This window comes from Oncorhynchus kisutch, linkage group LG14, assembly GCF_002021735.2.
Source record: "Oncorhynchus kisutch isolate 150728-3 linkage group LG14, Okis_V2, whole genome shotgun sequence".
Classification (NCBI taxonomy): domain Eukaryota; kingdom Metazoa; phylum Chordata; class Actinopteri; order Salmoniformes; family Salmonidae; genus Oncorhynchus; species Oncorhynchus kisutch.
The window spans coordinates 28,816,030-28,828,513 of NC_034187.2; the positions used below are offsets into that span (position 1 = coordinate 28,816,030).

General features: G+C 48.4%; 1 protein-coding gene across 2 annotated transcripts in view; it reads right to left on the minus strand.

The window, feature by feature from the left end:
- LOC109904033 (signal-induced proliferation-associated 1-like protein 1) overlaps positions 1–12,484 on the minus strand; it is an 88,574-nt gene that overhangs the window by 14,048 nt on the left and 62,042 nt on the right. For both annotated transcript variants that reach the window (XM_020501098.2, XM_031788201.1), the window contains exons 8-11: positions 5,295–5,874; positions 3,260–3,534; positions 314–565; positions 69–218 (exon numbers count right to left, since the gene is read on the minus strand). In XM_020501098.2, coding sequence (XP_020356687.1) covers positions 69–218; positions 314–565; positions 3,260–3,534; positions 5,295–5,874 — 1,257 coding nt within the window. The remainder of the gene's footprint in view (positions 1–68; positions 219–313; positions 566–3,259; positions 3,535–5,294; positions 5,875–12,484) is intronic.

The following is a 12,484-nucleotide window of genomic DNA, read 5'->3' on the forward strand; positions in this document are numbered from 1 at the left end:
GTATGATCTGGGTGTGGTCTGAATGTGGCCATTGGCCCAGGTTTGTTCTGGCCTGAGTGACCTCTCACCCGTCTGGCATGGACTTCTGTCTCCAGTGGTTGGAGCCTGCGCTCCCAGTGTCTATGTAGGAGAGGCTGGTAGGGGCTTTGCGGGTGTGCGGAGAGCGGCCCATCACGATGGAACAAGCCAGGGCATAGTTATCATTCCCTGGGGAATACCTGAAGGATACAGATAAAACAGATTCCACTACTAAGCTTAAAGCTTGTACATCTTCCCTACTATATCATATTATTAGCCAGGGTGGCTCTCTTACCTTTTAGGGTTGAGAGGGCGCCCATCGCTGGACACACTGCGGGGGATGACTCCGGTCGGCTCCTGGTACTCTGAAGCAGGGGCCTTGATGAGCGTCCCCCCCAGGGCCGCTGTGGTGCGGCTCTGTGGGCTGGAGGAGGTGCGGGGCCACTTGTTGTTGTTGCTGCGGAAGGGGAATTTAAACTCATAGGGCATCCCCTCCTTGTGGTTCTTATAGTCCACCAGGGGCATGTGGTACAGCTCTGAACAGCCTCTGTGAGAAGAGACAGAGATAAATCAAATAAAAAATATTTGTCACATGCGCCGAATGCAACAGGTGTAGACCTTACAGTGAAATGCTTACTTACAAGCCCTTAACTAACAACGCTTTAAGAGGTTAAGAAAACAAATAAAAATAAGTGTTAAGTAAAAAATAGATAAGTGAAAATAGAAAATAAAAGTAACACATAATTAAACAGCAGCAGTAAAATAACAATAGTGAGGCTATATACAGGGGGTACCGGTACAGAGTCCATGTGCGGGAGCACCGGTTAGTCAAGGTAATTGAGGTAATACGTACATGTAGGTAGAGTTAAAGTGACTATGCATAGAGTATGAACAAAAGAGTAGCAGCAGCGATAAGAGGGGTCTGGGTAGCCCTTTGATTAGGTGTTTAGGAGTCTTATGGCTTGGGGATAGAAGCTGTTAAGAAGTCTAAACCTCCACTTGGCGCTCTGGTATCGTCTGCCATGCTGTACCAGAGAGAACAGTCTATGACTAGGGTGGCTGGAGTCTTTGACAATTTCTAGGGCCTCCTGCCTCTGACACCGCATGAGATAGAGGTCCTGGATGGCAGGAAGCTTGGCACCAGTGATGTACTGGGCTGTACGCACTACCCTCTGTAGTGCCCTGCGGTCGGGGGCCAAGCAGTTGCCATACCAGGCAGTGATGCAACCACTCAGGATGCTCTCAATGGTGCAGATGTAGAACCTTTTGAGGATCTGAGGATCCATGCCAAATCTTTTCAGTCTCCTGAGGGGGAATAGGCTTTGTTGTGCCTTCTTCACAACTGTCTTAGTGTTTTTGGACCATGATAGTTTGTTGGTTATGTGGAAACCAAGGAACTTGAAGCTCTCAAGCTGTTCCACTATAGCCCCGGCAATGAGAATGGGGGCGTGCTCGGTCCTCCTTTTCCTGTAGTCTACGATCATCTCCTTTGTCTTGATCACGGAGGGGTTGTTGTCCTGGCACCACATGACCAGGTCTCTAACCTCCTCCCTATAGGCTGTCTCTTTATTGTCGGTGATCAGACCTACCACTGTTGTGTCATCGACAAACTTGATGATGGTGTTGGAGTCGTGCCTGGCCATGCAGTCATGAGTGAACAGGGTGTGCAGTAGGGGACTGAGCACGCACCCCTGAGGTGCCCCCTGTGTTGAGGATAAGCGTGGCAGATGTGATGTTCCCTACTCTTACCACCTGGGGGCGGCCCGCCAGGAAGTCCAGGATCCAGTTGCAGAGAGAGGTGTTCTGTCCCAGGGTCCTTAGCTTAGTGACGAGCTTTGAGGGCACTATGGTGTTGAACGCTGAGCTGTAGTCAATGAATAGGATTCTCACATTGGTGTTCCTTTTGTCCAGGTGGGAAAGGGCAGTGTTGAGTGCAATAGAGATTGCATAATCTGTGGATCTGTTGGGGCGGTATGCAAATTGGAGAGGGTCTAGGGTTTCTGGGATAATGGTGTTGATGGTGTTGATGTGAGCCATGACCAGCCTCTCAAAGCACTTCATGGCTACAGACGTGAGTGCTACAGGTCCGTTGTCATTTGGGCAGGTTACCTTAGTGTTCTTGGCCACAGGGACTATGGTGGTCTTCTTGAATGTTGGTATTACAGACTCAGTCAGGGACAGGTTGAAAATGTCAGTGAAGACACTTGCCAGTTGGTCACGGAGTGCACGCTTAGAGTACACATCCTGGTAATCCGTTTGGCCCTGCAGCCTTGTGAATGTTGACCTGTTTAAAAGGTCTTACTCACATTGGCTACGGAGAGCGTGATCACACAGTTGTCCAGGACAGCTGGCGCTCTCATGCATCTTTCAGTGTTACTTGCCTCGAAGCGAGCATCGAAGTAATTTAGCTCATCTGGTAGGTTCGTGATACTGGGCAGCTCGTGGCTGTGCTTCCCTTTGTAGTCTGTAATAGTTTGCATGCCCTACCACATCTGATGAGCGTCAGAGCTGATGTAGTACGATTCAATCTTAGTTCTGTATTGACGCTTTGTCTGTTTGATGGTTGATGGTTCTTTGGAGGACATAGCGGGATTTCTTATAAGCTTCCGGGTTAGAGTCCCGCGTGCACCAGCTGTTGTTTACAAATATGCATAGTCTGCCGCCCCTTGTCTTACCAGAGGCCGTTGTTCTATCCTGCCGAAAAAGCTTAAAACCCGCCAGCTGTATGTTATTCATGTTGTCGTTCAACCACGACTCGGTGAAACATAAGATATTACAGTTTTTAATGTCCCGTTGGTAGGATATATTTTATTATCAATTGATTGTACGTTGGCTAATAGGACCGATGGTAAAGGTAGATTACCCTCGCGGCGACGGATCTTTACAAGGCACCCGGACCGTTGTCCACGATATCTCCGTCTTTTCCTCCTGTGAATGACGGGGATGAGGTCATGTCGGGTGTCTGGAATAAATCCTTCCTGTCCAACTTGTTGAAGAAGAAATATTCCTCTAGTACGGGGTGAGTAATCGCTACCCTGATATCAAGAAGCTCTTTTCGGTCATAAGACACGGTGGCAGAAACATTATGTACAAAATAAGTTACAAATAACGCGAAAAAACATACACAATAGCACAATCTCCTTCGGCGCCATTATTACATCGAGATATAGCATAAATGCATGCTACTGATAGAGGGATATATCTGTTGATAAATAACTTATTTGTTGTCTCTGAACTGTACCTGCGAGGGGTGGAGTCCTCGTGCGGGGGTATGATGACCACCTTGACGGTGACAGAGGTCCTCAGGAGATCGATCATCTGCTCGTGGGACAGCGATGCCACGGCAACCTTACAGATCTCTACTAGCCTGCTGCCCTGGCGCAGCCCCGCCTGCCAGGCGTACCCGTAGGGCTCAACCTCTGCCACGATGCCCTCAAAGTTTACATGGAAGCCCAGCTGGCCCAGGCCGTTCCTCCTCAGGGTCATCTCTGTGGTCTGGCTGCCCTTTGACAGGAGCTAGAGACAGAGGAGAGAAGGAGGGGGAGGAGAAAGAGGTGAAGGAGAAGAGTTATAACTATTGTGGCGTACAGCATGTCAGCCACCAGGGAGAGGCTCGCCGAGGCCTGGTGACAGACGGAGTATACATCACCAGGCGATGGCTCCATCTGCTGGACGTGCCAGGTCTCGATGGGCTCTCCGGCCAGGACTAATTGGGCCTGATTGGGGATTGGTGAGTAATCAAGGGCTGATTTCTCACCAGATGTACAAGTCCCATAAAGCTGCCAGAAGGGCAGCACACAGGGAAGAGACTGGGGGGAGGAAAGGACTCCTGTATAGTTGGGGATGGTACCAGAGGTAACAGGAGGGAGTTCAGTTTTGATCCCCACAGGATACAGCAAGACCCGGAGCCCAGAAGACGGTATCCCAGAGAGGATCTCTCTTTTGGGCAATTATTTTAATAAACACCTTTTGAAACTGAGCTAATCCTACTCTGTCTGTGTCTGATCTGTGTAAACACTTTGACTCAACCCCCTGGTCTGCCACACTACATAACGTAAGAAACCTCTAAATCCAGAAACAGACTACACTGCATGTGCTGTGTATGCTCTGTGCAGCATACCACCTTGTATCCCACTGTTGGCTTGCCTCTGAAGCTAAGCAGGGTTGGTCCCTGAATGGGAGACCAGATGGTGCTGGGAGTGGTTTTAGAGCTGGCCAGTAGGAGGCACTCTTTCCTCTGGTCTAAAAAAATGCCCCAGTGCAGTGATTAGGGACATTGCCCTGTGTAGTGTGCTGTCTTTTGGATGGGACGTTAAACGGGTGTCCTGATTCTCTGTGGTCACTAAAGATCCCATGGCCCTTATCGTAAGAGTAGGGGTGTTAACCCCAGTGTCTTGCATATCATTATGGCCACCTAATAATCCCTAGTTTCCAATTGGCTCATTCATCCTCCCTCCTCTCCCCTGTAATTATTCCCCAGGTCATTGCTGTAAATGACCATGTGTTTTCAGTCAACTTACCTGGTAAAATAAGGGGTTGAATAAAGGGTTGAATAAATAAAAAACACAACTATTCTGTTGGCTGCTGCTACTGTACAACACATCACATAAACATAATCTGCCCTTGGGCTTAGATCTGATAAGACACACACTAACAGACTGAATCTATCATCAGCGGATGCGCCACCCTTCAATTAAAGTGTTTTTGTACAGGAGGGAGGGTTTAAGGTTTAATACACCTTGCCTGGCCGTTCTGACCCAGTGTCAGGTAGAAAGAGGTTGTAACATAGTACTTAACACAGACCCCCAGGCAACCACAACAGGGCCAGCGCAGGATATTATGCTACATCATTATGCTACATCACACGCCTCCGCTTTCCGACAAGAAAGGGTATGGCATACACACTTACTTTACACACAAACATGAAATAACCCTTAGCAAATAGTGTTCATCTTTCATTCAAGACAACTGGCATTGCCTAATCGCATGAAAATGATTAAACTACCTCTCCAAATACGGCCAATGCTGAGTGTTATACCTGCAACATTGTGTTTGTAATCACTGTAGGCCTATTCTGCATCTCCTTTGAACATAATGGATTATCTGAGGTGGAAATGAGAGGTATGTTTATTATAACCCATTGGTTAGTGATGAAAGGTCCTTATCTGGCTTGAAACTTGGGACACCTGTAATAATAATCACAACAGATGGTGTGTGAAATATTATAAAGCCATCAGTGTAGCAATAATACACAGACCAACTGTGCTGCTACTGACCTCCAGGCGTTTCACCACCTCTCCGAAGTCCTCTGTGTTGTTGTTGATTGAGCGCAGCGACATGCTCTCCCCACGCTCATAGTAGATCTTCATGGAGGCGGGGCTGCCAGAGGACCAGCCAATGACGTCGCGCGTTGCACAGTTAAAGACCACAGCCTTAGCCTCCTGATCCAATAGGATGAGGAAATCGTTGGATATGGCCAGTAGACACTCCCTCTCCGCCCCGGCTACCTGGTCCTCCGCATGCACCGGCCATGTCACTGCACCTAGGCTCCTTAGCTCTGCCCCACTGTACGGCCGTACCCTCTCTCTCCGCTTGTGAGCCAATGAGATGAAGGGGAATTTCCCCGTGGGCTCCACCGGCGTGCTGGTCACATGCCGCTCTGCCAGGTCCCGCAGGTACTCCTGTCGCGTGCGTGTCGCCATGGCACCAAACTTTTCAGACTTGTGGGCGGCGTTCTCTGCGTTGATGACCTTGGCCAGCAGGAAGTCCCTGAAGACAGTGGACTTGGGGAAGGTCACACCCTTGGGGATAGGAGGGCCGAAGGAGGGCACGTCCTGGGAACGAGTCACAGCCACGCTGGGGGAGAGAGAGAGAGAGAGAGAGAGAGAGAGAGGGGTCACTAACTAGTAAGTACACTAAAGGAGGGAGTCCTATACCCAAACTCAATGGATTCCCAGGCACTAGATCTGACAGAATTGAACAGGTGTAAGGTGTAGACTAGAGGACAGAAAACAGTAGACTAGAGGACAGAAAACAGTAGACTAGAGGGCAGAAAACAGTAGACTAGAGGGCAGAAAACAGTAGACTAGAGGGCAGAAAACAGTAGACTAGAGGACTGAAAACAGTAGACTAGAGGACAGAAAACAGTAGACTAGAGGGCAGAAAACAGTAGACTAGAGGACAGAAAACAGTAGACTAGAGGGCAGAAAACAGTAGACTAGAGGACAGAAAACAGTAGACTAGAGGACAGAAAACAGTAGACTAGAGGACAGAAAACAGTAGACTAGAGGGCAGAAAACAGTAGACTAGAGGGCAGAAAACAGTAGACTAGAAGACAGAAAACAGTAGACTAGAGGGCAGAAAACAGTAGACTAGAGGACAGAAAACAGTAGACTAGAGGGCAGAAAACAGTAGACTAGAGGGCAGAAAACAGTAGACTAGAGGGCTGAAAACAGTAGACTAGAGGACAGAAAACAGTAGACTAGAGGGCCGAAAACAGTAGACTAGAGGACAGAAAACAGTAAGAGGGCAGAAAACAGTAGACTAGAGGGCAGAAAACAGTAGACTAGAGGGCAGAAAACAGTAGACTAGAGGGCAGAAAACAGTAGACTAGAGGGCAGAAAACAGTAGACTAGAGGACAGAAAACAGTAGACTAGAGGGCAGAAAACAGTAGACTAGAGGGCAGAAAACAGTAGACTAGAGGACTGAAAACAGTAGACTAGAGGGCAGAAAACAGTAGACTAGAGGACAGAAAACAGTAGACTAGAGGGCAGAAAACAGTAGACTAGAGGGCAGAAAACAGTAGACTAGAGGACTGAAAACAGTAGACTAGAGGGCAGAAAACAGTAGACTAGAGGACAGAAAACAGTAGACTAGAGGGCAGAAAACAGTAGACTAGAGGACTGAAAACAGTAGACTAGAGGGCAGAAAACAGTAGACTAGAGGACAGAAAACAGTAGACTAGAGGGCAGAAAACAGTAGACTAGAGGGCAGAAAACAGTAGACTAGAGGGCAGAAAACAGTAGACTAGAGGACAGGAAACAGTAGACTAGAGGACTGAAAACAGTAGACTAGAGGACAGAAAACAGTAGACTAGAGGGCAGAAAACAGTAGACTATAGGGCAGAAAACAGTAGACTAGAGGACAGAAAACAGTAGACTAGAGGACAGAAAACAGTAGACTAGAGGGCAGAAAACAGTAGACTAGAGGGCAGAAAACAGTAGACTAGAGGACAGAAAACAGTAGACTAGAGGGCCGAAAACAGTAGACTAGAGGGCAGAAAACAGTAGACTAGAGGACAGAAAACAGTAGACTAGAGGACAGAAAACAGTAGACTAGAGGGCAGAAAACAGTAGACTAGAGGGCAGAAAACAGTAGACTAGAGGGCAGAAAACAGTAGACTATAGGGCAGAAAACAGTAGACTAGAGGGCAGAAAACAGTAGACTATAGGGCAGAAAACAGTAGACTAGAGGGCAGAAAACAGTAGACTAGAGGTCAGAAAACAGTAGACTAGAGGGCAGAAAACAGTAGACTAGAGGGCAGAAAACAGTAGACCAGAGGACAGAAAACAGTTTCATAGGCTGGGAAAGAAGAGCAGGGACATTGTTATAGAGTTTTCATGTGGCTATCGTTCCTCCTAGCCCCTTTTCCTTCCCAGCATAAAGGATGGCATGAGTCTTTCTATGGTCAAGGCTCTACTTAGGTTACCTACTACCCTTCCCATTCAACTCCCATTGTTGCTCCACAATAGGCCTCCTAGAGTTAAAGGAAACAAGTTAGCATGAAAGCTAACCTAGTTCTGATGCAGATGACTGACAATGATTGGCTTCCAAATCCATATATAATCCAACAATGGTGAGGAAAAGCTGAACAGTAGCACTATAGAAACCCACTGTAGGCCAGGCTCATGTAGGCTGATGTCAGAGTCCTGACAAGCCTCAGTCCAGTCCATTAAACAGATAACACAGTCATCACATGCAGCTGTGACATTACAGCCCAAGCCTCGCTCAACCAGGCAGGCGGATATAACTATACATTCAGCGCAGCTGACAAGCCAGCTACCACTGAGATGGCCACTCTCAGCCTGCCCTAGACCCCAGATCACAGAGAAGATACGTGGAGAGGAGTGGAGAGGAGGGGGCTACTCCCTATTTGTAGAAACAAAGCTCTGATCGTTATGCAATATGGCTAAATTGACCTATCTGCATTTGGACAGCATTTGATAGCACAAGATTATCACTAGGCTGTGTCCCTAGGCTGGCCACAGGCCAACTACTTCTATGTTGGCCTGAAGAGATCACTGATGCATCATTCCAAAGATCCCGTTTTCACTGCGTGTGAACAGGATACAGAGCCAGTCACACACACAATACTGATCAATATTTAAAGCTACTGTAGCAACTTTATAATCTCTGATGAGTCAGAATTCAACCGTACTATCACAAAACAGCAATATCCAATAAAACCTTGGCAAAACGTAGTCATTGTATCACGCATTATGTAATACATCACAGTAGTGCAGCCGTGTGTGTGTGTGTGTGTGTGTGTGTGTGTGTGTGTGTGTGTGCGTGTGCGTGAGAGGTCGCTGAAACTCCTGTGTCCTCAGACCCCCTTCTTTTCACACTGGTCATCAGCATCACATCTCGGATCCCCCCGACACACACCCACACACACACACTGTATATACACACACACAGTGACACAACCCCCAGACCCACCTGTTCTTGCTCCGGCATCTGACCCTTACGTTTCCCAGTTGGTCTGTTTATGTGACTCTACCAACTCCTGACTGGGCTAGGCATTATAAAAATATGTCTCCTTGAAGTGAATCCTCCTCTCCTGTCTGCTTGATCTGATCACACTACTGCAGGTACACACAGCTTTATCCAGCTAATTATAGCTGCTTCCGCCACTCGTCCAACCGCTGTTCTGTTACTAGATCTTGTGAGTTTTTACTCCTCTTTGAAATGGCATCCCAGGCTCCCAGCAATTCAGGCTTCTAGCATATCAGCGCTCTGGTGGCAGAACAGAACAGATAGGGGTTGGAACTTGTAGTGTGTTCATTAGATCCATGGGACTGAGCCAGAGGCTGGATGCTGAGAGCTGCTCTGGGTGAAGTGGAGTCTTCACTGCTTCAGGGTCCCACTCCCTACTTCATCCAAGAAGAAAAGCCAGCATTTCTCCCTCTCAGCCTCTTCTCCTTGACGACACTCGTTGGCTTCAAATCAAAAGATGTCCCCTTTAAAAAAGAACAACTCCAGCTGAGTAGGGCATCTAATCGTTGGCAGTCAGCACTGGGGGGGGTAGAGGGGTTACTGGAGGGGAGGGCTCAGAATAAATTAGCCCAACTTTGATGAGGTTTGAGCTGAGACCCAGAGCCTGTACAAGTGTTCCTCGGGGAGGGTCTGTGAGCACTGAGGGACAGAGCACTGCACGGCTGCTCAAGAATCCTCTGATTCGCTCGTCCAGCAAGGGAATCATTGACGTGTATGCAGCTAACTCCTTAAGATCACTCCAGCTCCGTTGCCCCAAGGCAGTGTGGTAGGCAGGAGGGTTGAGTGAGTGAGGGAGTGAGGTGTGGATGAGCGTGTCAGTGAGAATGCCACAGACCCCGCCTACAGCACCACACCAACAGCACCCTGCCTTTAGTACCCTGCCTATAGTACCCTGCCTACAGTACCCTGCCTACAGTACCCTGCCTTTAGTACCCTGACTATAGTACCCTGCCTACAGTACCCTGCCTTTAGTACCCTGACTATAGTACCCTGCCTACAGTACCCTGCCTATAGTACCCTGCCTATAGTACCCTGCCTACAGTACCATGCCTTTAGTACCCTGATTACAGTACCCTGCCTTTAGTACCCTGCCTATAGTACCCTGACTATAGTACCCTGACTATAGTACCCTGCCTACAGTACCCTGCCTTTAGTACCCTGACTATAGTACCCTGCCTACAGTACCCTGCCTTTAGTACCCTGACTATAGTACCCTGCCTACAGTACCCTGCCTATAGTACCCTGCCAACAGTACCCTGCCTACAGTACCCTGCCTTTAGTACCATGATTACAGTACCCTGCCTTTAGTACCCTGACTATAGTACCCTGCCTACAGTACCCTGACTATAGTACCCTGACTATAGTACCCTGCCTACAGTACCCTGCCTTTAGTACCCTGCCTATAGTATCCTGACTACAGCACTCTGCCTATAGTACCCTGCCTACAGTACCCTGCCTATAGTACCCTGCCTATAGTATCATTCCTACAGTACCCTGCCTACAATACCCTGCTTTTAGTACCCTGCCTATAGTACCCTGCCTACAGTACCCTGCCTACAGTACCCTGCCTACAGCACCACACCAACAGCACCCTGCCTACAGTACCCTGCCTATAGTACCCTGCCTACAATACCCTGCCTTTAGTACCCTGATTACAGTACCCTGCCTTTACTACCCTGACTATAGTACCCTGCCTACAGTACCCTGCCTTTAGTACCCTGATTACAGTACCCTGCCTTTACTACCCTGACTATAGTACCCTGCCTTTAGTACCCTGACTATAGTACCCTGCCTACAGTACCCTGACTATAGTACCCTGACTATAGTACCCTGCCTACAGTACCCTGCCTACAGTACCCTGCCTTTAGTATCCTGACTACAGCACTCTGCCTATAGTACCCTGCCTACAGTACCCTGACTATAGTACCCTGCCTATAGTATCATTCCTACAGTACCCTGCCTACAATACCCTGCTTTTAGTACCCTGACTACAGTACCCTGCCTATAGTATCATTCTTATAGTACCCTGTCTACAATACCCTGCTTTTAGTACCCCACCTACACTACCCTGCCTTTAGTACCCTGCCTACAGTACCCTGCCTATAGTACCCTGACTACAGTACCCTGCCTACAGTACCCTGCCTACAGCACCACACCAACAGCACCCTGCCTTTAGTACCCTTCCTACAGTACCCTGCCTTTAGTACCCTGATTACAGTACCCTGCCTTTAGTACCCTGACTATAGTACCCTGCCTACAATACCCTGCCTTTAGTACCCTGACTATAGTACCCTGCCTACAGTACCCTGACTATAGTACCCTGCCTACAGTACCCTGCCTTTAGTACCCTGCCTATAGTATCCTGACTACAGCACTCTGCCTATAGTACCCTGCCTACAGTACCCTGCCTATAGTACCCTGCCTATAGTACCCTGCCTACAGTACCCTGCCTATAGTACCCTGCCTATAGTATCATTCCTACAGTACCCTGCCTACAATACCCTGCTTTTAGTACCCTGACTACAGTACCCTGCCTATAGTATCATTCCTACAGTACCCTGCCTACAATACCCTGATTTTAGTACCCCGCCTACACTACCCTGCCTTTAGTACCCTGCCTTTAGTACCCTGCCTACAGTACCCTGCCTATAGTACCCTGACTACAGTACCCTGCCTATAGTATCCTGCCTACAGTACCCTGCATGATACCCTGCCTACAGTACCCTGCCTATAGTATCCTGCCTACAGTACCCTGCATGATACCCTGCCTACAGTACCGTGCCTATAGTATCCTGCCTATAGTATCCTGACTACAGTACCCTGCCTACAGTATCCTGCCTATAGTATCCTGCCTACAGTACCCTGCCTACAGCACCACACCAACAGCACCCTGCCTACAGTACCCTGCCTATAGTACCCTGCCTACAATACCCTGCCTTTAGTACCCTGATTACAGTACCCTGCCTTTACTACCCTGACTATAGTACCCTGCCTACAGTACCCTGCCTTTAGTACCCTGATTACAGTACCCTGCCTTTACTACCCTGACTATAGTACCCTGCCTTTAGTACCCTGACTATAGTACCCTGCCTACAGTACCCTGACTATAGTACCCTGACTATAGTACCCTGCCTACAGTACCCTGCCTACAGTACCCTGCCTTTAGTATCCTGACTACAGCACTCTGCCTATAGTACCCTGCCTACAGTACCCTGCCTATAGTACCCTGCCTATAGTATCATTCCTACAGTACCCTGCCTACAATACCCTGCTTTTAGTACCCTGACTACAGTACCCTGCCTATAGTATCATTCTTATAGTACCCTGTCTACAATACCCTGCTTTTAGTACCCCGCCTACACTACCCTGCCTTTAGTACCCTGCCTACAGTACCCTGCCTATAGTACCCTGACTACAGTACCCTGCCTACAGTACCCTGCCTACAGCACCACACCAACAGCACCCTGCCTTTAGTACCCTGCCTACAGTACCCTGCCTTTAGTACCCTGATTACAGTACCCTGCCTTTAGTACCCTGACTATAGTACCCTGCCTACAATACCCTGCCTTTAGTACCCTGACTATAGTACCCTGCCTACAGTACCCTGACTATAGTACCCTGCCTACAGTACCCTGCCTTTAGTACCCTGCCTATAGTATCCTGACTACAGCACTCTGCCTATAGTACCCT